Source organism: Xenopus laevis, chromosome 1L (genome assembly GCF_017654675.1).
Source record: "Xenopus laevis strain J_2021 chromosome 1L, Xenopus_laevis_v10.1, whole genome shotgun sequence".
NCBI lineage: Eukaryota > Metazoa > Chordata > Amphibia > Anura > Pipidae > Xenopus > Xenopus laevis.
Genome location: NC_054371.1, coordinates 176,753,495 through 176,775,778, shown reverse-complemented (window position 1 = coordinate 176,775,778; position 22,284 = coordinate 176,753,495). Strand labels below are relative to the sequence as shown.

The 22,284-nt window shown below is 38.9% G+C and overlaps 1 protein-coding gene across 6 annotated transcripts in view; it reads left to right on the top strand.

Moving 5' to 3' along the window:
- The first annotated feature begins 13,121 nt into the window (after window positions 1-13,121).
- hvcn1.L (hydrogen voltage gated channel 1 L homeolog) overlaps window positions 13,122-22,284 on the top strand; it is a 12,025-nt gene continuing 2,862 nt past the window's right edge. The window contains 7 exon segments of one of the 6 annotated variants that reach the window (NM_001095406.1): window positions 14,707-14,824; window positions 16,079-16,154; window positions 16,352-16,464; window positions 16,550-16,789; window positions 19,151-19,255; window positions 21,000-21,231; window positions 22,086-22,198. In NM_001095406.1, the coding sequence (NP_001088875.1) occupies window positions 16,610-16,789; window positions 19,151-19,255; window positions 21,000-21,231; window positions 22,086-22,198 (630 nt within the window). In that variant the 5' untranslated portion in view covers window positions 14,707-14,824; window positions 16,079-16,154; window positions 16,352-16,464; window positions 16,550-16,609. 6 annotated transcript variants of the gene reach the window in all.

Genomic DNA, 22,284 nt, shown 5'->3' with positions numbered 1-22,284 from the left:
TATGTTTGGGGTTTTTTTAAACTTTTACGGGCAGATTTACCAAAATGTGAGTTAAGAGCTTAATGAATAACAATTCGCCCACATTCTATTCATTCCCATGGGATTTAGAATTAGAATTGTATTTATCAATGGGTAAAGGGCAGGGATGCACCGAATCCAGGATTCAGTTCGGAATTCGGACAGGATTCGGCCTTTTTCAGCTGGATTCGGCCGAACCGAATCTGAATCCTAATTTGCATATGCAAATTAGGGGCGGAGGGATATTGCGTGACTTTTTGTCAGAAAACAAGGTAAAAAATGTTTTCCCCCTTCCCACCCGTAATTTGCATATGCAAGTTAGGGTTCGGGTTCGGTTCTGTATTCGGCCAAATCTTTTACACAGGATTCGGGGGTTCGGCCGAATCCAAAAAAGTGGATTCGTTGCATCCCTAGTAAAGGGTAGAACTCCCCATTTGATAAATACTTTTCTAAAAAATCCATGAATAGAATGTGGGTTGAGTTTTTATTAATTGGGCTCTACACTCACAATTTGATAAATCTGCCCCTTAATGTACTTTATGCCAATTTAATTCTCTACCCTATCTGCAGAGTGAGACTTAACTAATCCATATTTAATTTTAGTGAAACTGTTCTTTTTTCCAGTACAAGAAAATAGCTATAGCAACCAATCAGTGATTAGCTTTTTAAAGCCAGATGCAAGTAGAACAATTAATGCAGCAATTTGATTGGTTGCCATGGGGTGCCCATGGGCAAATTTGCCCATTGTTTATAAATGACCCCCAATGTGCCTACATATCAGAAATTACTTAACATGCGTTAAGTACCATTTTGGTACCAGCCATGAGTCAATTTGCATTAAAGTATGTACACAACAAATGTTGTAATGGTGCCACCTGCTGGTCAGTTACTCTAATTGTACAGTCAGACTGTACCTTCCAAAGGAAAACAGATGTGAATATGTTGCTCTGCTCAGGAAAGCAATCAAAATTCTTAGATGCCCTTTCCCATCTCAGTCGTAAGCAGAGCAACATTAGAACACTTCTATTTTCTATCTCTAATTATCAGATTATAAAACTTGTATATTGGCAGTTTATAAAAACTAAAATGGCTATTGTATAGTTAAATGAAAATGTGACAATGCAACTTTATACAGTATATTTACATACAGTGTAAGAATTCTCCTCTGCATAGGAGAGCAATTGAATGTTGTAAGGAATAATTTTAAAAACATGTCAATACTGTATGCATAAGGAAAATGGCTTCAATTCAATTTCTCCAGAAATCTGCATACTTTAAGTTACAAAGGAAGAATTGCCATGAAAAGTTTACTGCAATAAACTGTTTGTAATAAAATATTCCAAAACTGACTTAACGCTAGCCATTTTTATTTTTAAAATTGCCGCAAAGTTTACTATAGAGCATTTTTCACGTGACCTGAGATCTACAAAAAATCTTTGTGAATATGAATGCAGGAGTTTGGTAATCCAATGAATATTTGGCAGCAAAGTATGTGCCATGTAGAGACCCAAAATAAAAATGGTGCATTTGAATTTTCATGGCTGTCACTGCAGCTGCTGCAAGATTCTGACAATATAAAGAATAGACTCTGGAGAACCAATTGCTTCACAATATAAAGAATAGACTCTGGAGAACCAATTGCTATTGGTTCTCCAGAGTCTATTCTTTATATTGTGAAAGTCACTAGGTCTGGCGGCGCCTAACTCTGAAGTTGAACCAAACTAAACAACGAAAGGACTACATCATCCAATAATTCATATCTTTGCTGCAAGATTCTGACTGCATTTACAGTATGTGTGATAAAAAGCACAAAAAGTAAATTGACCCCAGAGTACCACATGCTTTCAAAAAGTAGTTCATCCAAACTGCTAAAAACTGAAACCCCGTATTGTGCAAAAAAAAACAAACAAACAAAATGGATAAATGTTGTTTTATTTCCAACTGCAAAAACCTTGTTTTGGTTAGTGGTTTTCGTACATTTTTTAAAAATCTCAAATTATATTACAGGAGAACCCTGGTTTTACTTTTCCCTGGGGACAGTTTTTCAGTGTCTGCAGCTTAAATATGTTTCTATTCCTTCAGGCAGCTTTGGGGGTAACTATGTGAGCATATATTTAAGCTGCACACACTGAAGATTTAAAAAAAAAAAATCCAAGGGGAAGTAAACCTTTTATAGCTGTTTTGGGGGAAGTAAGCATTAAAAAAACGTTGGTGCTGCTATTCCTATAACAAGTCGGAGCCTACTCTATAAATCTCCCTGCCACTTTCCTCCTTACGTTGTCCAGTAACTAGCACAGATACCAAATCAATGCCATAACTTTAGGAGGATAACCTGTGCTTCCTTCAGACTAAATGAAAAGAAAATTACTGCAGGTAAGTAATTAAATGTTCTCTTTACCTTCTCAGGCAGCACAAGTGAGACTTATTTAGCTAGACAGCATATCAAGGATGGGAGAGAGTAATCTGCTGGAAGACTGCTTCAAGGAGTTTAGTGCCACATGTTGATTGAGGCTGGCACATCCAAGCTATGATGCTTTGTAAAAGTTTGAAGGTTACTCCATGTGGCTGCTCTGAATATTTCATCTGGTTGTATTGCTGCTTTTTCAGCCCAGGAAGTAGAAACTGCTCTCGTGGAGTGAGATATAACACCCAATTCTTGTAGCATTCAAATATGGTTTCTCTGGTCTACCTGTACATGAAAGACTTTGAAGCTTTTTCTCCTTTCTTCTTACCCCAAAAGAGTATAAAGAGATGTTACGATTTTATGAAATCTTTGGTGTGATCAATATATGCATGAATGCATCTGCAGACATCTAAAGTATGAAGCCTTTCTTCTTCCTCACTCCTGGGACCAGGAAAGAAAGACTGTAGAATAACCTCTGAATTACGGTTAGAGTAGGTGTTAACCCTTGGTCTGAAAAAGGTGACCTCAGAAACACAAAAAAAGTAGTGTATGGAGTATCTACTCCTAGACTTTGCAGTTCTCCAACTCGACAAGCTGAGGTGATAGCTGTGAGCAAAATTGTCTTCCATGTCAGGAACTTAACTGGAACCACAACTAAAGGTTTGAAAGGATGACTTGTAAGTCTGTTAAGAACCAAATGAAGGTCCCAGGTAGGAGCAAAGGACCTTATTGTAGGTTTCAGGTTTGAAATGCCCTTAACAAATCTCACTATAAGAATTGAATAGAGTCTTTTTCCAGAAAAAGATGATAATGCTGAAATCTGTACTTTCACTGTATTAGCGACCAAGCCCTTGTCAAATCCCTGTTGGAGGAACTGAAGAATAACTGGCATACTAAACCCCATTGGAGTGAGTGATACACCACTTTGGAAAAGCATTCCAATGCTTGGAATAAGCATGTGATGTGGAACTTTTCCTGGAGTACTGTAAGGTCTTTATAACTTCTGGTAAACCCCTGGTTCTCCAATATCATGCTATCAATCTCCAAGATATTAATTTCAATTTGGCCAATTCCTGACAAAGGAGGTGATCTTGTGTGAGGAGATCCTCGCTCTGTGGAAGAATCCAAAGTCCCCCCTGAGACAACCTGAGTAGATATAAAAACCAGACTCTCTTGGCCAGAAGGGCAGTATGGCTTGAGTGAAGCATGGTCCTGTTTTATCTTCTGAATGATTCTTGTAATCATAGGGGTTGGCAGATAAATTTAAGCTAGATTGAATTGAAGATTGAAGTATCAGGTCTATCTAAACAAGGCCCCAGAGATTCACTGAAGGAAGGAACACTTTCTTGTTCAGAGACCACTCCTACTGACTGATCGATCTGTATTTGCAGGTGTTGTCTTTGTTCCTGATGTGTATTGCTGTGTAATCTGCCTAAGCAAGAATCTTGGAACAAAGAAGCATCAGGTGAGGAGATATGGTTCCCCCTTGATGATTCAGATAAGATACCATAGTCTTATTTTCTGATTGAACATAGACTGCTTTGTCCTGAATCTGGTGATGAAAGTCCAGGAGGGCTTTTCAAACTGCCTTGATCTCTCTGAAGTTTCGATGAACATCTCTTGTCCTTCACTGGCCAAAGACCTTGTACTCTGTAGTTCTGCATGTGGGCACCCCAGCCTCTTAGAGATGCATCTGTGGAAATTCGGAGGATATAATTACCAACGGAGGGATGATCTGGTTTCTTTGGACATACAGAGAATCTGATTTGGAGAATTGATCTCCTTGTTCCACTTGATCAATATCTCTGAAGACTCCTGATATGAGCTCTTGCCAATAAAACTGCTTCTATAGTAGATGTTATTAATCCCAGAAGCTTCATTGCTTGCTGAACAGAAACCAATATATAATGCAGAACATGTCTGTTTCTTTTATTAACTTGAACATTTTCACCTGAGGAAGAAATATTTTCATCTGTGATATGGCCAAGAAACTTTACCCTGGTAGATGGTACAAGGTTTGACTTTTCCAGATTTCATAGCAATCCTAGAGATGTAAGAGTCTGGATAACTAGGTCTTTGTGTTCCAACATCTGCTGTGTGGAGCAACCAATCACCAAGATAAGGCACTTCAAGACCTGGCTTTGTCTTAATGCAGCTACTTCAGTAACAATGACTTTTGTGAGTACCCTTGGAGTGGTAGACATTCCAAAGGGTAACGCCCTGGACTGAAGATAAACCACTGAGTCTTCCATAGCCACTGCAACTCTTAAAAACAACAGGAAGGATAGGGAATATGAAAATAAGCGTTTTACAGATCCAGAGTAACCATCAGATTGTCTTGGCCGATAATACTTGTTGCAGACCTTATTGTCTCCATATGAAAATAAGTTTTGCGGATTAACTGGTTTAGGTATCTGAGATCTATGATTATCCTGAACTTCACTCCAACTTTGGGAACAAGAAAAATTCTGAAATAAACACCTTCCATAGGAACCTTCTCCAGTGCTTCCAAATCTAGATACTTTATTTCAGACCAAAGTGCTGACTGCTACAAGTGACTGTGGCCACAATTCTCCATGTAGAAAAGAATGGTGTCTTTGAATAGCTGACGGTGTGCACGTTTTGGAAATATATGGTTTGTGGGGGTTATTTCACAGGTAGGGGGTGTTAGACTGGAAAACAGCAAGTAGTACACATTGGGGTATATTTATCAAAGAGTGAAGTTAGAGATCACAGTCCGAGTGAAATTCTGCCAATCTCCATTCATTTCTATAGGATTTTTATTTCATTATCAATGGGTGAAAGTGAAAGTTCATCCTTTGATGAATAAGCCTTTCAAAATCCCATAGAATTGAGTGGAGTGTGGCAGAATTTCATTCTAGTGGACCGTGGCAATCTCTTACTTCCTTTTTTGATAAATATACCCCATAGAGTGCAGCCCCCAGGTTTTCAACTGAAATTGCCCTTATGCATTTGGGGGTGATTAGTGGCTGCGTTTCTATGTGTACCCATACACATAGAGGGGTATCGTTTTATTCAGAAGAAATTTGTTTTTTAAATTTGCTGTGGTTTGAACATTTTTATGAGAGTTTCTGTTAAATTTACATTTGATCCTGCGTCTAGGTTTATTTTAGAAAAAAATAAAAATACAATAAAAAAAAGCTCAGAGTTTCATGATGCACTAAAGAAATGTATTTGACTTTTGAGCACCCCTATAAACCTGAAGGTCTTTAGTTTCTAAAAATTCCAAATTCGAGGGGATTTTAGATTTACATATAAGTTATGCTGCATCAACTGTTACATGTGCTTATCCTCTTTGTTCTGGTGTAAAATTCTACAAAATGCTGCTTTAGTTTGGGGGTTACTCTTGGACAAGAAAAGTGGGTTACTGATACATATTTGGTATCGTTGGACTTGGCAGAATTAGGGCTTTTGCAAACAACAACAGAAATGTGTGTAAAATGTAATTTTCTAAGGAAAAAAAGCTCAAAATATACATACAATTGAAGTTTTTTTTTCCACATATTTCACCGTAAATGCGCTTTACAGCTCCAGAAAAATTGCAAGATTCCACTTGTATGTCAAAGCCAAATTTGTAACAAAAAAAGCAATATATATATATATATATATATATATATATATATATATATATAGTGCAGTGAGAAGAACCTGCACTCACGATAATGTAGTCAGATATGCCTGGGTGCAGTCTCCAGTAAAGTAGAATCCAAGGGAATGTAAGAGATCGCACTCGCAGGTCTTAGAAGAAATATATGTTTTTTTATTTGTGGACAATCGCTGATGTTTTGGCTGATACAACAGCCTTTATATATATATATATATACATATATATATATATATATATATATATATATATATAATTTCCCTGGTTTCATGGAGGTTTTCCTACAAAAAACCTTGTTAAACTGAATGAGTACAAAATGCTTAAAAAAATCTATCACTAGGTGCAAATCAAATGCAAAAATCGTCTGGCACTTAAAGAGTTAAACCTCCAGGACATGGGCTTGAGCATGCTCAGTTTACTCCTCTCTACCTTTCCCTCTCCCTTCTCCCTCCTCCCTGTGAAAGCTCCATTTAATTTATTGGTCGAGGACAGCACTGGTTCTTCTGCCTCAGGTGGCAAAATAGCCCAAAACACCCCTGTGTGTAGCTACGTAATATTTCTCATTACATTCACTCTGTTCTAATAAAGGGAAGGTAATCTAAAGGTTTAAGGCTTGGCAACACTATATAAATATGTACTGTAACGTACTAGAAAAAGCAAACATATACTGATGCAGAACATATATGTGCAATTGTTTGAATTTTAGTATAAGAAGTTTAGATTGTAGGTAGGTGTGTGACTATCTTGACAACTGTACTGCAAAGAGTAGGCTTTTTAACCCTCCTATTTATATAAGGAACATGTTCTCCAGCTTAAGGATTTGTGAATACATTTGATTTAACTAGCATTTACAATTATTATAGATTTACAGAGGGTGCTAATAATTTTCAACAATCCCAATTCAGCAACCCCAAGTTTCATGCCTCTGTATACTTTCTTCAGATAATAATGGTTGAGGGTCCCAACTGATCATGAGCTCCATAAGTTGTGTTTTAGGTTTGTAAAAATAACGCATTACACTCCATATCCCTTGGTATCACCTGCCCCCACAGGTTTCATATATTTGTGTCCCAAACTGGTGTATTTTCAGGCCAAGAATCCAGCTGTCACAGGAGTTTTACCACTCTGGGAAGTAGGGATGCAATGAATCCAGAATTCGGTTCGGTATTCGGCCAAGATGTGGACGTCTAAGTGCCTGCAGAACTAAATCTGAATCAAAAAAAAAAATCACATGACTTTTCGTCACACATCAAGGAAGTCAAACATTTTTTAGTTGATGCACGGTTCTTTTTCCCCCTTTTTTCTCAAATTTGTATATGCAAGTTAGTGTTCTGGGATTCAGACAAATCTTTCACAGAGGATTCGGGATTCATACGAATCTTAAAATAGTGGATTTGGTACATCCCTAATGGGAAGTAAGGTCAGTGGTGATTATATGAAGGATATGTTTTGTCAAGATAGAAGACAAAAATTTTTTTTTCCCCATGACAGTATCCCTTTAACAAAGCACAATCACCCAAATTAATTGACTTTTCTTGCTCAACCTGGTTAATCATCTGCAATAGCTTTGGTTACATAATATAAAGCTTAAAATGTTAATACAGGGAACATCTCTAACAGAAATAAAAACACAAATACTTGAAAATGAATGCGTTGGTGAGACTGTGTCCTTTGTGACCTTCTTTATTTTATAGGAAACAAGTCAATACTTTCTGCTGGGGACTCCCAGGAAGAAACAAGAGTTTGAAAAGCTCCAGTGCAATACTATGAATGGGGAACCATCCTGTGTCCAAGTAGGACCCAGAAAACTTTTAGGCCCCAGTGAGCCTCCATTTAAAAAAAAACTGAAAAGACAAAGTCACTGGGGCTTATTTATCCAAGAGCTGATGTGTAGACATTTGTGTAACTGTTGTGACATGACACATTGCACTATACCTTTAGCTATATATGTATTTTATATCAGGCCAAGCTTAGGCAACCTGGCTGGTGAGGGTTATTGAAAGCCTTAACTAGGGGTAGGCATACAGCACAAGTATGTGGCTAGTGTTCCACCACCCACACTGCACCCTAGGAATGTGCATCTTCTGCCTACTACTAGTTCCAGCCTTGTCCACACCCTTGTACTTTACACTTTACATCACAACCCCATATATGCAGAATGATGTCACAAAATATACATATTACCATTTTTTGGAGCAATTGGAAACAGTATCAGCTGTTTTTTGTTTTTTTTTAAATCCCTTTCACATTTCCATAACCCTTGAACACTTTTATTATGGCAACAAATATAAATACTCACTTCCCTAAACTGTTTATTTGTACTTTTCAAAGTTGTATGTATTTAATGTTTGGTTACAGGACATTTTATATGTACTGAAAGTTCTGTTTCCTTATATTTATCTTCCAATGCAATAGTCTCCTGGATCATCTGGTCTAGCAAGACTGTAAAAGCACAGAAGTGCCTGATGGTGAATAATCTGTGTGTAGTAATGAAACAGAGATATATGGCCATACATATGAAAAGAATTTCGAATGAAACAATAATATGATTGTCTAGATAGGGATAAATAAATAAAGTCAATCACATGTTACTTCTACCTGACTAATAGAATAGAGGACATTTTTAGCCCAAATGCCCAATACATTCCCAGGGGAAAGCTGTTCATTCATTGCCTCACAGGCAGCACATATATGATGAAATGCTGACAGTGTCGGCTGGGCTGGACTGTTGAGAAGATAATAATTAATTGTACCAGGATGTACATCCTTTCCCCATAATCCATATATTTGTTTTGTTTCAGCACAATATTTCCCAAATGTGAAAAGTGAGGTCTGTACAGAATTGGTTCGCTGCCATGGAAGCAGAAGAACTTAATTATCGTACACAGACCCCTGACCTTAACCCAACTGAACATCTGTCTGTGGGAGGAACTGGAATAGAGACTTTGAGCCAGGTCTGGTCTCCTAACATGAGTCCCCAGAACCCCACTATTGCATTTGAGGCAGAATGGAAGTAAATCCTACCAGCAATGTTCTACCAGAAGAGTTTATAATAAGATTTTTTTTGTGGAATATTATGAGAAAGGCAGGTGTTTTGACATATTTTATATAAAACAATCCAGTCGCTTACTTTGTCCCTGGATCTGAATATAACAGATGCAATTCCTTATTGCACCATTCAGCAAGCATACTGAAATCCAGCTGAATGGTTAGTTTGTTTAAAGCCTAGGTTGGCATGGATGGGAAGAGTTCTGATATCATTGTGCTGTGCATTTACAAACCAAATTTGACAAGGAAATAACAACCAACTTCGTAGAAATGCATTTTGTTATGAACCACTGCCGCACAAATCAGCCCCAAGACATAATTTGGTGAGTGACTGTAGTACTGGAGAGAAGAGAGAAGTAGCAAGTCATGTAAAAGTGTATCAAACCTATTAGCGCACTTAGGGGCTTATTTATTAAGCTCCGAATACCCGAAATCTGAAAAATTTGGATTTGGAAATTTGGATTTTTCAGACGTTAAAAAAAAGAATGCAAATTTTTAAAGTCCAATGGTATGAAAACTCCGAATCCGAAAACCCGGCATCTCAAAGCTCTCGGGGTCCTGTATTAGTCAATGGGGAAGGTCCCAGTGTCTGCGCTGCTGTCAGTACTGATATCCGATGATTTCGGGGATTTTAGCCCAAAAAATCCCAAAACCCTGGAAAATTAGTGGAACCTATTTTTTGGAATGATAAATAAGGTCCATTCGGGAATTCAGAGTTGCTTGGATTTTTATCGGAGATAAATTCGGAGCTTGATAAATAACCCCCTTACTGTATATAGAGCCTGCTACCTCTTTCCCTCCCACAATCAAACTACACCAGTCTTACAGGCCTTTGTTTAAATCATATATACAGCCTTATAGTCATTCTGTCTATCTGGTTGCTGAGGTCACTTACAGAGGTGATCCTAGAGGGGGGCGGGCCCTGGTGCGTGACGCACAGCCGGGCCCCGCCCCCTCCGTACGGCCGCATTTGCCGGTCTTTTACAGAGGTGAACGGACTGCCGGGGGGCCCTGAGGGGGTGCGGGCCCTGGCCCGCTCGCACCCCCTGCTCCCCCGGTAGTTCCGCCACTGGTCACTAACCCTAGAAACCAGTTAGCATGTCAGGTTTCACCTAAAAGGAGCAAAACAAATATTGATCATTATTTAAAAACAGCAAACCAAAGACTGATTGTAAGCCCTGTGTTAATTACAGTTTTCAGATGCCTGAAGTCTCTCTTGCACCTGTGTATAACCACCTCAATATATTACAGCATTCCTTGGGTTAAAAAGGATATGCAGGTCGCAGTCAGCTCGTTTACACATTTCCCAGTTATGATTAGGTAAAAAGCCTAATGCACTTAACCTTCTGTTTTTTCATACCACTTTTATCTTCTTTAAACAATTTTAAAAATGGGAGTGTCAAAGCCCATATTTCTGTCCTTGCTATGGTTATCTTTCATGTATTAAACTTAGCTAGGAAAACTATTTAAAGGGGTGGTTCACCTTTAAGTCAACTTTTTGTATGTTATAGAATGGCCATTCTAGGCAACTTTACAATTGGTCTTCATTATTTATTTTTTATAGTTTCTTAATTATTTGCCTCCTTCTTCTGACTATTTCCAGTTGTCAAATGGGGGTCACTGACTCCATCTAAAACAAATGCTCTGTAAAGTTAAACATTTATTGTTACTGCTACTTTTTATTACTCATGTTTCTATTCAGGCCCTCTCCTACTCATATTCCAGTCTCTCATTCAAATCAATGCATGGTTGCTAGGGTAATTTGGACCCTAGCAACCAGATTGCTGAAATTGCAACCTGGAGAACTGCAAAATAAAAAACGAAATACCTACCACAAACAGTGTCAGACTGGGACCCCAGAGGCCCACCACAAACAATTAGACCATGGGCCCAACCAAAAACTTTTAGACCAGAGACCCAATAAGTATTATTTTCTTCCTCACTCAACCTCTTTTCTTTACATACTATAACATATTATTCCATCTATTTAGCCTCTTTATTCTCATAGAAATAAGGAATGGCCATGAACTAAGCCAAATGTTTAGAAGTAGGAGGGCCCACTAACACCTGGGCCCACTGGGAGTTTTCCTGGTATCCCAGTGGGCCAGTGCGACAAATAATAAATAATGAAAACCAATTGCAAATGATCTCTACATCAATCAGTCTCTACATCAAACTAAAAGTTAACTCAAAGATGAACAACCCCATAAATATGGCATACGTATCCAACATAAATAATTGCAATTTATTAAAAGAGTTGCGAAAGAGTTTTAAATATGCAGCACCATGATGTTACCTATATTTCCCAGAGATCCCTTGTGGCCCTTTTAGATTTATTCAATTTGCTTTAGTATGCAAGCTTAGATAATGCCATAAGAGCATTTGGGAATACTAAAAAATGGTGGTACAGTGTTTAGTTACCTGGTCGCTAACATATTGGGGGGGGGAGGGGTCCTAACTTATTGACACTCCCAGCCAATGTTTCCTTTAATTCCTTCTAGGCGATGTGTGCAAAAAAAAAAGTAAACTTTTGTGTTCAGTTTTTAAAAACTGTGTGCTCAGGTCAGAATTCATACAAATATTTGTTTTTTCACAAATTGTTGTGTTTGCTGGCCTCAAAATTTGTGTGCACACGCAAGAGCACACACCTTAGAGGGAACATTGCTTCCAGTGTATAAACCTTTCATTGCAGTTTATGGATCAGACTACAGTCTGCGCCCCTATTGCCCCCCCTCCTATATTTTCTGGTAATTGCAATATTTTATATATAATGTTGTTGTTTGGAGGTTGTTTTCTTTTGTCCATTCTCACTTGGTCCTACAATAAAGCTGAATCATAATGTTATTGTGACAGTATATTTACTGTTTATACATTCAACACAATAAAGTACTGAATACAAGTAACACCACTAACGTCATGCTGAGGGAGGGATATAAGTGGATGTGCTGGTAGTTGGATGTATCCTATATACAAAAAACTGCTTAGTAGATAAGTTGCAAGAAAAAGGAGCAAAAGGTGAGTTGTAGAAGTGGCTGTAATATTGGGCTCTGGCTACAGGTATACAACCAGGTTGTTACTAAACAATCTAGAGGTGAGTACCCCATGCTGTGCTTACACACTACAACACTCAGTGAGAGACTGCTGCTATTGCCATAATAATGATGCTTCAGAATTGTAGAAAGTAGGGAAAGCATGGGGCAACAAGCAATGGGAATCTTAAAGGAAACAAATCTAAGTAAGTGCTAGTCAGAGGGATATTTACATTGAGGGCAAAAGTCCTGGACTCTACCAGTTTTTTGCAACTTTAGTCGTGTGGACCAAGAATTGGCAACCTTGGTTTTGAACCTTCTGCTGGTTGTACAGTCAGATCATTGTGACTTTTGAAGCACAAGTATCCATTTTTGCCTCCTGTTTGCTTTTAATTTTCTGATACATGAACGTGTTCCAAATTGTGTTCTCCCAGATAAAATTGACCCAGACATAGTGTGGCTGGTTTGACCATACTATCAAGACCACCTGGGCCAAGACCAGCTCTGTGCTACAGTAGCATCTCCGTGTTGTTTCTACAGACCTTCCTATGATCTTGCTAGATGTCAGATGATCTGTTTGAAAATTTTATTGGTTAATGCAGGAAGGTGGCAAGCCAAAATCCCTCTTTTCCTACAGTTCAAACCAAATATAAACCAGTTTATAAAACAAGATAGTTCCCCATAATACCTGGATTTTCTTCTATAAACTAGGGGAAATAAAGAAAAATGAAGTAAATTTTATTTTATAATTGTTACCCATAGCAACTAATCGGATAATTAGTATCATTCTTTTTATTGTTGTTACCATGCACAGCTAAATGCTGATTGGCTTCTATGAGTTACAGCTCCTCACATTTTTTTCTAGTTTACTGAATTCCTACAGGATTGTGAAATTTCCCTTCGTCCTTAACTCCTTCAAAGCCCAACCCCTCCTGCTACACTTGGGATGAACTTACAGTCTTGGCTTCTGTGCTGCCTCGCCTCCCTGCACTTCTGCCCTGCTCCAGTTATTCTCTGTCCCACCCCCTGTGGTGACTCTGCTCAAGTCTGCGCTACAGATATTCAGCTGTAGAACAACTGGAAATGTTCAGCAGGAAGGGAAGCCTCTAACAGTCATTGGAAAGGAGCAGCGGTGCAGCAGGAAGGAAGTGGGACTGTGCAGGCAGAATGTATAGGAGAGGAGCTGAGGTGGCGGCACAAAGGTTAGAAATGAATCCATTACTGAACATCCCAGTCACATGCCTGTAACAGCCAGTCCAGCTGCCAGCCCTCCTTATTCTCTCTCTGGACCTCATGTCCCAACTCCCAGCCAGGCAGCCCTCCTTATTCTCTCTCTCTCTCTGTATACCTCATGCACCAACTCCCAAACAGCTCTCTAACTCTCTCTAAACCTCATGCACCAAATGCCAGAATGCTTCCTAACTCTCTCTCTCTCTGCACCTCATGCACTTACTCCCAGGACCCAGACAGCTCTCTAACGCTCTCTGTACCTCATGTACCAAATCCCAGAATTCTTTCTCTTTCTCTCTGCACCTTATGCACTAACTCCCAAACAGCTCTCTAATTCTCTCTCTACCTGCACCTCATGCACTAAATCCCAGTCAGCTCTCTAACTCTCTCTTAACTCTCTCTCAGCACATCATGCACCAACTCCCAAGCAGCGATCTCTTATTATCTCTCTTTCTCTTTGCACCTCATGCCATGCACCAACTTCCTGTCAGCCTTCTCTAATCAGCTTTCTCTGCACCTCATGCACCAACTCCCAGGCAGCCTCTCTAATTGTCTCCTTCTCTGTGCCTCATGCACCAACTCCCAGGCAGCTCTCTAATTCTCTCTCTCTGCACCTCATGCACCAACTCTCAGAAGCTGTTTCTCTCTCTACCGGTACCTCAAGTAACAAACTCCCTAGCAGCTCTCTAACTTTCTCTCTTTTTCTCTGTACCTCATGCACCAAATCCCAGACATCGCTCTCTAAATATTTATATTTTCTCTGTAACTCATGTCCTAACTCCCTGCAGCCCTCTAATACACACTCTCCCTCTTCCTGTCTGCTCATCATGCACTAAATCCCAGGCAGGTCTCTGTTTTCCTAATGGTTTGCCAGTGGTTATGGGCTAACAGATGTAGGGCAATACTGTGCCTGTTGAGGGGATTTATTGCATCTGGGAATGGAGTGTTGGATAGAAGATGCAGTAGTGAGATGGTGCGTGTAGTAGCAGTGAGGGATACATAGGGAGAACTATTTTGCCACACAGTACAGTTGGCTGCCAGTTGTAGAAATGGTAACGGGGGAGGGAGCTGAGAGGAAGTGCTCTTAGTGGGATTCATCCGCCGAACACAAAACTGCTTACTACTTAATTTGCAAGTACAGAGGAGCGCCGAGAGAAGTGTTTGTAGAAGTAGCTGAGGTATTGCGCCATAGTTACAAACGTTTTTGCTGCTGAACAGTCACGGGGTGAGTACACTATGCCGGGACCTATATGGTACTAGGCTGCTACAGATGTTGCAACAAGTTTAAGGGGAGCTGTTCTGTCGCTGTAGACATCGCCAGCGATGCAATCACCATAGCAACGAATGTTTAGGGCTTAGAGCTTGTATAGGACCATCCATAGGGCAACACATGATGGGAAGCAGCGAGTAGACAAATACAAATAAGTGCAGGGGAATCAGAGACAAAGTCACACAGACTATAATACTGGTTTGTCATAACTTTTATTTGGAACAGCATCTATACCCATATGATCTGAATTTCACAAGGAAAGCAGTATTTATATGATTTATTCTATCAGGAATTTGTAGCAATGTTGTTTTGTACTGTGTGATTCCTGTTTGTGGCGCTTGTGCATCTGGGTCGCTCCTGCAAATCTACAAATCTCAGCTTTTGCCCCGGGTTTCCCTTCGATTTTCTGTTCCATTAACTTTCTGTTCTACCTCAGCTGGATGATAAACGTGCCCAGTTAACTATTACATTAGAACTGAGCTGGTTAGTGTTTCTTTCATTTATTTCTGTAGAACAGATGTCAGGTATGTAGTCTGAAATGATTGTATCAGTGGGATCACTAGTTATTGCTGTAAATAGGCTTCATACACACAGTAAATCATGACATCATTAAAGCCTCAAAATGGGAAGCTTTCTTATGTCTTTAGGTTTTTCATATACAACTATTAGACCCCTTATCCAGAATATTTGGGACCTGGGTTTTTCCAGATTAGGGATCTTTCCTTAATTTAAACCTTAAGCCTGCTAAAAAAATAATTCAAACAACAATTTAAACATTAAATAAACGTAATAGGATTGTTTTGGCTCGAATAAGAATTTATTACATCAAGTACATTTATAATGTTGTGCCTCAATGAAAAAATACTTGACTCTTGCCCAGCTCTTTGGGGGAACCACTTCTAGTTGTTTTACAGATCTCACCTGAACCGCAATGTTTTTGCTGTCCTATTGAAAGTGATGGTTTATGGATGTTAGGTTGAAACCTGGGTATTATTTGAATTTTATGTTTAGGGCTTTCTCGTATTGTGATTTATAGTGCAAGGAATTGATTTTACAAAATGATAGCAGTGGCTAAATATTGCAGCTCAGTGTAAATGTTGCAATCACTGTGAACAAGCACTTCTACTTTCTTTAATAAAATAATAAACTTATACTGTTATTCCTTGAAAACGAAGAAAATGTACAGCCTGGTTTTGAGATTTGGCCGTGAATTGACACTATTATCAGCAATATATTTCTTCTCCATGACCCCTTTAATAATGTAAATTAAACTGAGACATACATGTTGATTCCATACCTTAATTGGTGTATGCCTAGACAAAGGTTATGAAACACAATACAATGTTGGAGTGACATGTTAGTTTTGCTGAAGGGAGACACTCTACAATCATATTGTAGCATATTGCGTTGTATGACCATATTTCTATAACACACTTCAATATGATCCATAGGTAAAACTCAGCTGTCAACTCAAGCTGACCATACAGGAGTTGTTTCCTGACCCACAAGAAACATTTTTTGCATGATCTGGTAACCTTACTATATTATTATGAATACACAAATTCACAAACTTATATAGAGAGGGAGAGAGAGAGAATGAAAGTACAACACACGCTGGGTCTTGCATTGTTAAATATATAATATAAAAACTTTTTACTCGACCATATTTCAACCACTCAATCATGACTGTGTGTAAAAATTTGTTCATTTGTCCTTTGTTCATTTAGGTAAGAAAACAGGCCTCCCAAATAAAGTAGAACAAGGCGCCATCTAGCTATTTAAACAGGAATCCTCTTTGCCTTATTTATATTACATTTAGGATCAAGGATTTCTAATCAAGGTATAATTAATAATAAAATGAAATTTTGCAGTGATATGCCTGTGTATGATTTTCTAATGTGTTTGTTGTCTCTGTTCTTACACAGATAGGTGTGTCCATCATCCACTTAGTTTACAGTGTGATGCGCATTTAATAGACTTGTAAAATGGCTGGGTGCCTGCGCCATTTTACTTCTGTGGGAGATGACACAAAAAAAAGGGAGTGGAAGCAAGAAGATGTAGAAGTGGCATATGAAGAACCACTGAAGAATACTCCCCATCCATTCATAGCCTCGTACAGTTTTAGGGGAGCCCTTAAATGGCTATTAAGCTCCCACAAATTTCAGGTACAGTAAGATTTTCTAGTTTAAAACCAACTTATAACCACAATTCAGTAATGTTCTTCATGTCTTAGTTCAATTTTAGGCTCAGTTAAAACCACCTTTTGAACCAGCTTTAGCATCTTAGATTGTAGCCCCTGCAACCAGATATTCACACATCATATAATAAACACAATTTGATAGTTCTCAGGTCTCAAAATTTAAAAACTCGCCAATTGCAAGAAGAGGTCCAGGTGCACCGCCCTGAACCTTCAGCTGAGGGAGCTGAACCTATGATTAAGTGTCCTAACGATACAAAACGCGTATGGCTGTATCCTTGTGTACCGAAATAAACGACAAATTATCTTACAAGTCTGTCTGGAAGATTGGTCTTTGCAAGTGCCTGCTCTTTTTTCAATACAGATATTCACACAGTCCTTTAGGCTAAACAAACAAAATAGATGTTATGCTCCCCATACCCGTGAACTCCTTCTCATCCAACTTGCATTGCATGGCACATTCCTAAAACATACAGGCAATTTCCGCCACTCTCCATTCATTTCTATGGGATTTTGAAAGGCGCATTTATCAAAGGATGAACTTTCACCCACTGATAAATATTCTTTTAAAAATCCCATAGAAATGAATGGACAGTGGCGGAATTTCACTCTAGAGGACTGTGGCGATCTCTAAATTCACTTTTTGATAAATATACCCCATTGCGTTCACAGTAAATATCATTCTTATTCTTAGCCTGGGTTTCAAAGAATTAAAGCTCACCCTTTCTGGCCTTTGTGCAGGGCACCCCCTCCAACCACATATTTGGGACCTGCTATTTAGTGTGTATTATGGGAATATAATAGGGAATTGGAAACTGAGGCAGTGACTGATGTGATCAGACTCTGTAATATGCTGTATACATTTATCAATGCTTTATGAATAACAGCTAATCATATGAATTAATATGACATGCTTTATTGACCACACTGAACCCAATTTGTAGCTATTGGATGTAAAAGCATAACCAGTTATACCGCTCTTTTTTTTATAACTGACTGTTCGCTCCCAATAAAGTTTTTCCATCGTGGGTCACCCACATTTGGGGCTTTTCCACAAATCAATTTGCTTTTTTAAATATTCTTGTTTTTATATGCTGATATAGCTGACCTGTGCTGAGACTTGCATGAAGGATTGGAACACAAAGTAAATGAGCAGGATTGCTTAATTTTTTTTTTCCTGTGCAAAGTTTGTTGCAATACAGCTTTGGCTGGTGTTATGCAAATATATCCAAGATAATGAGACATTCTTCCGCTAGTTTCTCACAATGCCAGGATTAACATAAACCTCGCCCCAATATTTGTTCCCTGTACCTGTGCCCATACAGTGACTCAGTATCGCATATCTCACAGTCCACAGTGTAGCTTATAGAGAGGTTTGAAGTGATACATACAGGATTGTAATATTGTACAGTGTCACAATAGGATCTAATATCCTGGGCATGATATTTTCTTTTTAAAATTGTTATATTTTCATGGTTAAACAGGATAAATTGTAACTTTCTAGATCAAAAATTATCTAGTTGAATTGAAGCAAATTCTTGTGGGTTCCCACTGCTTTTTATAGCGACAGTCTGCATTCTTTCATACACTTAGGGTTAATTAACCCTCGATATTCGACTGGGAATTGAAATCCTTCGACTTCGAATATCGAAGTCGAAGGATTTAGCGCAAATAGTGCGATCGTACGATCGAAGGATTATTATTATTAACTAGGGGGTCGAAGTTTTTTTTAAAGAGACAGTACTTCGACTATCGAATGGTCGAATAGTCGAACGATTTTTAGTTTGAATCCTTTGATTCGAAGTCGTAGTCGAAGGTCGAAGTAGCCCATTCGATGGTCGAAGTAGCCCAAAAAAACCTTCGAAATTCGAAGTTTTTTACCTTCGAATCCTTCACTCGAAGTTTGTGAATCGGCCCCTTACTGTGTAGAAGTACAAAATCCTTAAGCAAAATCTAAATGAAATACACCCCGGCCTGTCTTTGTAGAGCTAGTTGAGCTAGTTAGCACCAGCCCTAATAACAAGAGATAGGAATAGGATTTTTAAAATTCTGTTTTTTTACCTCTTACTATTTTAGGGCAGTGGTTTTTAAAGACTAGAGGGGGCAGGACCGGGCAAAGGGGAGGCCCTAAAAAAAGGTTAGAACTTCAGGGATGGCTTGAACTGAAAAGGTGGGATAAAATTGGCTTAGAGCATAACAAAGCTTAATACAGAAAACCAAGTGTTTGCTTTATTATATATAGGAACCCTTGTTTTTATGCCTCTAGCGATAATTTTGAGCCATTTACTATGAAACAAAAGAATTACCATTCTGACTTTCTTTCTTACAGATTGTGATTATTTGCCTTGTAATCCTTGACGCATTATTTGTACTTGTCGAGGTTCTTCTGGATCTGGAGCTGTTAGCTGAAAAAGTTGACCACATTATACCCGAGGTAAAATGTCAGCTGTGTGTCCATCTGTGGTGTATTTGTCAACAAAATAAATATATTTCATGTATCAGTATCAAACAATTTTGTTTTTGGGTGAGAATATCTCGAGTCTCAAGTATGAATAAATTGTCCCTATAGTCTGTTATCCCAGAACCATTCTGCCAAATAATGTTGTAACTATGTTGTTGTTGTTACTTCCAGTGTTGTGTGTGACCATGCTTTTATATCACCTGCATATGGAGAGCCACAGACAGGGTCAAGGAGAATTTGTAAAATTACTATATGTTTGAACTCTTCTTTAAAGGGTGATTCACCAATGACCAATTCTAAGAAACTTTTCAATTGGCCTTCATTATTTATTTTTTAGAATTTTTTTTATTTGCCCTGACCCCATCTATAAACAAATGCTCTGTAAAGCTACAAATGTATTGTTATTGCTACTTTTTATTACTCTTCTTTTTATTCAGGCCCTCTCCTGTTCATATTCCAGTCTTTGATACAAATCAATGCATGGCTGCTAGGGTAATTTGGACCCTGGCAACCAGATTGCTGAAATAGCAACCTGGAGAGCTGTTGGAAAAAAAAACTAAATAATCTAAAAACCACAAATAATAAAAAATGAAATCCAATTGCAAATTGTCTCAGAATATCATTTTCTAAATCATATTGAAAGTTAATTTAAAGGTTAACAACCCCTTTAAAGAATGTTATAGATTATGGGAAAGGACAAAAACTGGTGCAAATAACCACAATTACCCAGAATTCTAATGCAATAGTGACCACAAAATAGTGCAGCCCACAGCTTGCATGCAGTTTAGCAAGCAGACACATATTTTTGGTATATTACATAACTTGTAATATCAGTGCAATGACAGACTGGTCCACAGGGATACCAGGAAAACTCCCAGTGTGCTCAGGAATCAGTGGGCCCTCATGCTGCTAAACATTTGGCCTATTTCATAGTCATTCCCTATTTCTATGAAAACAAAGAGGCTAAATAGGTGGAATGATAGAGTACAGTATGTAAAGAAAAGAGAATAGGAGAATAGAGGTTGAGTGAGGAGAGGAAGTATAATAGTACTGAGATTGGGCCTCTGATCTAAGGTTTTTGGGTGGGTCCTTGGTGCCCCAGTCGGACACTGTAACTGTGTGTGAAATAATGTTACTGATGATATATCAATGCTTGCAGTGCCAGCACTACAGTATCATTAGGTTGTGTTGTCTGCTGTGTGAATAGTTGCAACATGTAAAGGGAATGTTGGAAACTTTACCTCCTCAAGGTAGATGTTAATTCCAGGGCCCCTTTGTGTTTGTGGGCCCCGTACTTTGCCTCTTACCTTCAAATTCATCACATCAGGATGACTTGTGGATTGTTGATAGGTGCAAGTTGCAAGGGATTTGTGTAGATGAGAGTACTATTGTGAATTGTGCTTTCATATACACAGTTACCCTGCAATGTTGCATTTGCATTGATAAATGAGCCCTGATGTCCGGTAATGATGTTGGAGTCCTGGAGACAGGGGTGATCCTGGCCCCTCCGCCGCCTGAGGCAGCAGCAGTTGCTGCTGCCTCCCCTCCGCCGGAAATTTGCTCTTAAAGTACCAGGAGCAGCATTTTTGCTGCCCCTGGTACCTAGTGGGGCGCTGCCGCCTGAGGCGACAGCCTCAACTTGCCTCATTGGCGAAGCACCCCTGCCTGGAGACAACGGTACAGCTTTCTATTCTAAACTTCTTTAATTTTTTTCCAGATATTTCACTATTTGAGCATTTCTGTCTTGACCTTTTTCATTTTGGAAATTGCTGGTAAATTGTACGCTTTTCGCCTTGAGTTCTTTCATCACAAGTTTGAAGTATTCGACGCAGCTATTGTTGTGATCTCCTTCATCATTGACATTGTCTATATCTCTCGGGAAGATATTTTCAATGCGGTCGGACTACTGATACTGCTTCGGCTTTGGAGAGTTGCACGAATTGTGAATGGTAAATAAGATTTTATTATTATACTGTCTGAGACACAACCAACAATATACCTCAAAGCTGGTTTAACTGAAATGTATGTATTTCACTGACTGCTCTGGGCATTGAGACCTTGTACTACATTATGTAATATAAGCAGCTCTTGCTGTTGCTGATTTAAAAAGATATAAACGGCATCAATCACATTAAAGGGATGCTGATCTTGCATTTACTTTAATTTGTGTATTAACCTGGCAGCATGTGAATTTTGTATGAATCTGAATAACGTAACCAGGACTTGATATACTATTCAGGAACCTCTAGACACAACCCCTTTTGATGCACTACTTTTTGGATTCCAAATTTTGCCTATGAGGTTGAAGTCTAAAGGTGGGACACGGGGAGCTTTAGTCACCTGTGATTAATCTTTGCTACTGCGGACGACTAATCTCCCCAATAAGCCTTCCAATTAGCAAGAATGTTAATCGCCGGCAGGATGGCATAAGTGTCACTTCAGTTTTCCGAAAGTCGCCTGAAGTTTACTTGGGAGGAAACTCTCAGCAATCTACAACTGAGAAATGGCAAAATAAAAAGCAGGATTTTCTTCCAGAAGCTAAACAGAGGAGGATGGGCCGTCAACCAGTAAATCACAGATCAGAATGAGGCTTGGGGGAATGCCAGAGACTTGCACCCCAGTTTGATAACGCTTTTACAGTGTTTCCTAAGGCTCTTGCTATTCTGTATCATTTCTAGGTCAGGAGTCCGTATGACTGTTTCCGTGGTTGACGGTTGTGTACTTTGGGGAAATGTATAACAATCCCTGTAGCATTTCTAGCAAATAATTATCAATGTCTGATGCTTCTCAAAACTCCCAATAGGTGTAATTGTGTCTGTGAAGACCCGAGCAGAGGAGAAGATGCATAAGCTGAAAGAACAGAAAGGGTCACTGCTTGAGAAAGTTGCACAACTGGAGCAGCAATGTGCCCAACAGGTAATACAGAAAAAGGACAAACACAACTAACTCTTCTGTGAAAACAGGAAAATCTGTCTCTGTCCATGCTCAACACCTTCATCTAC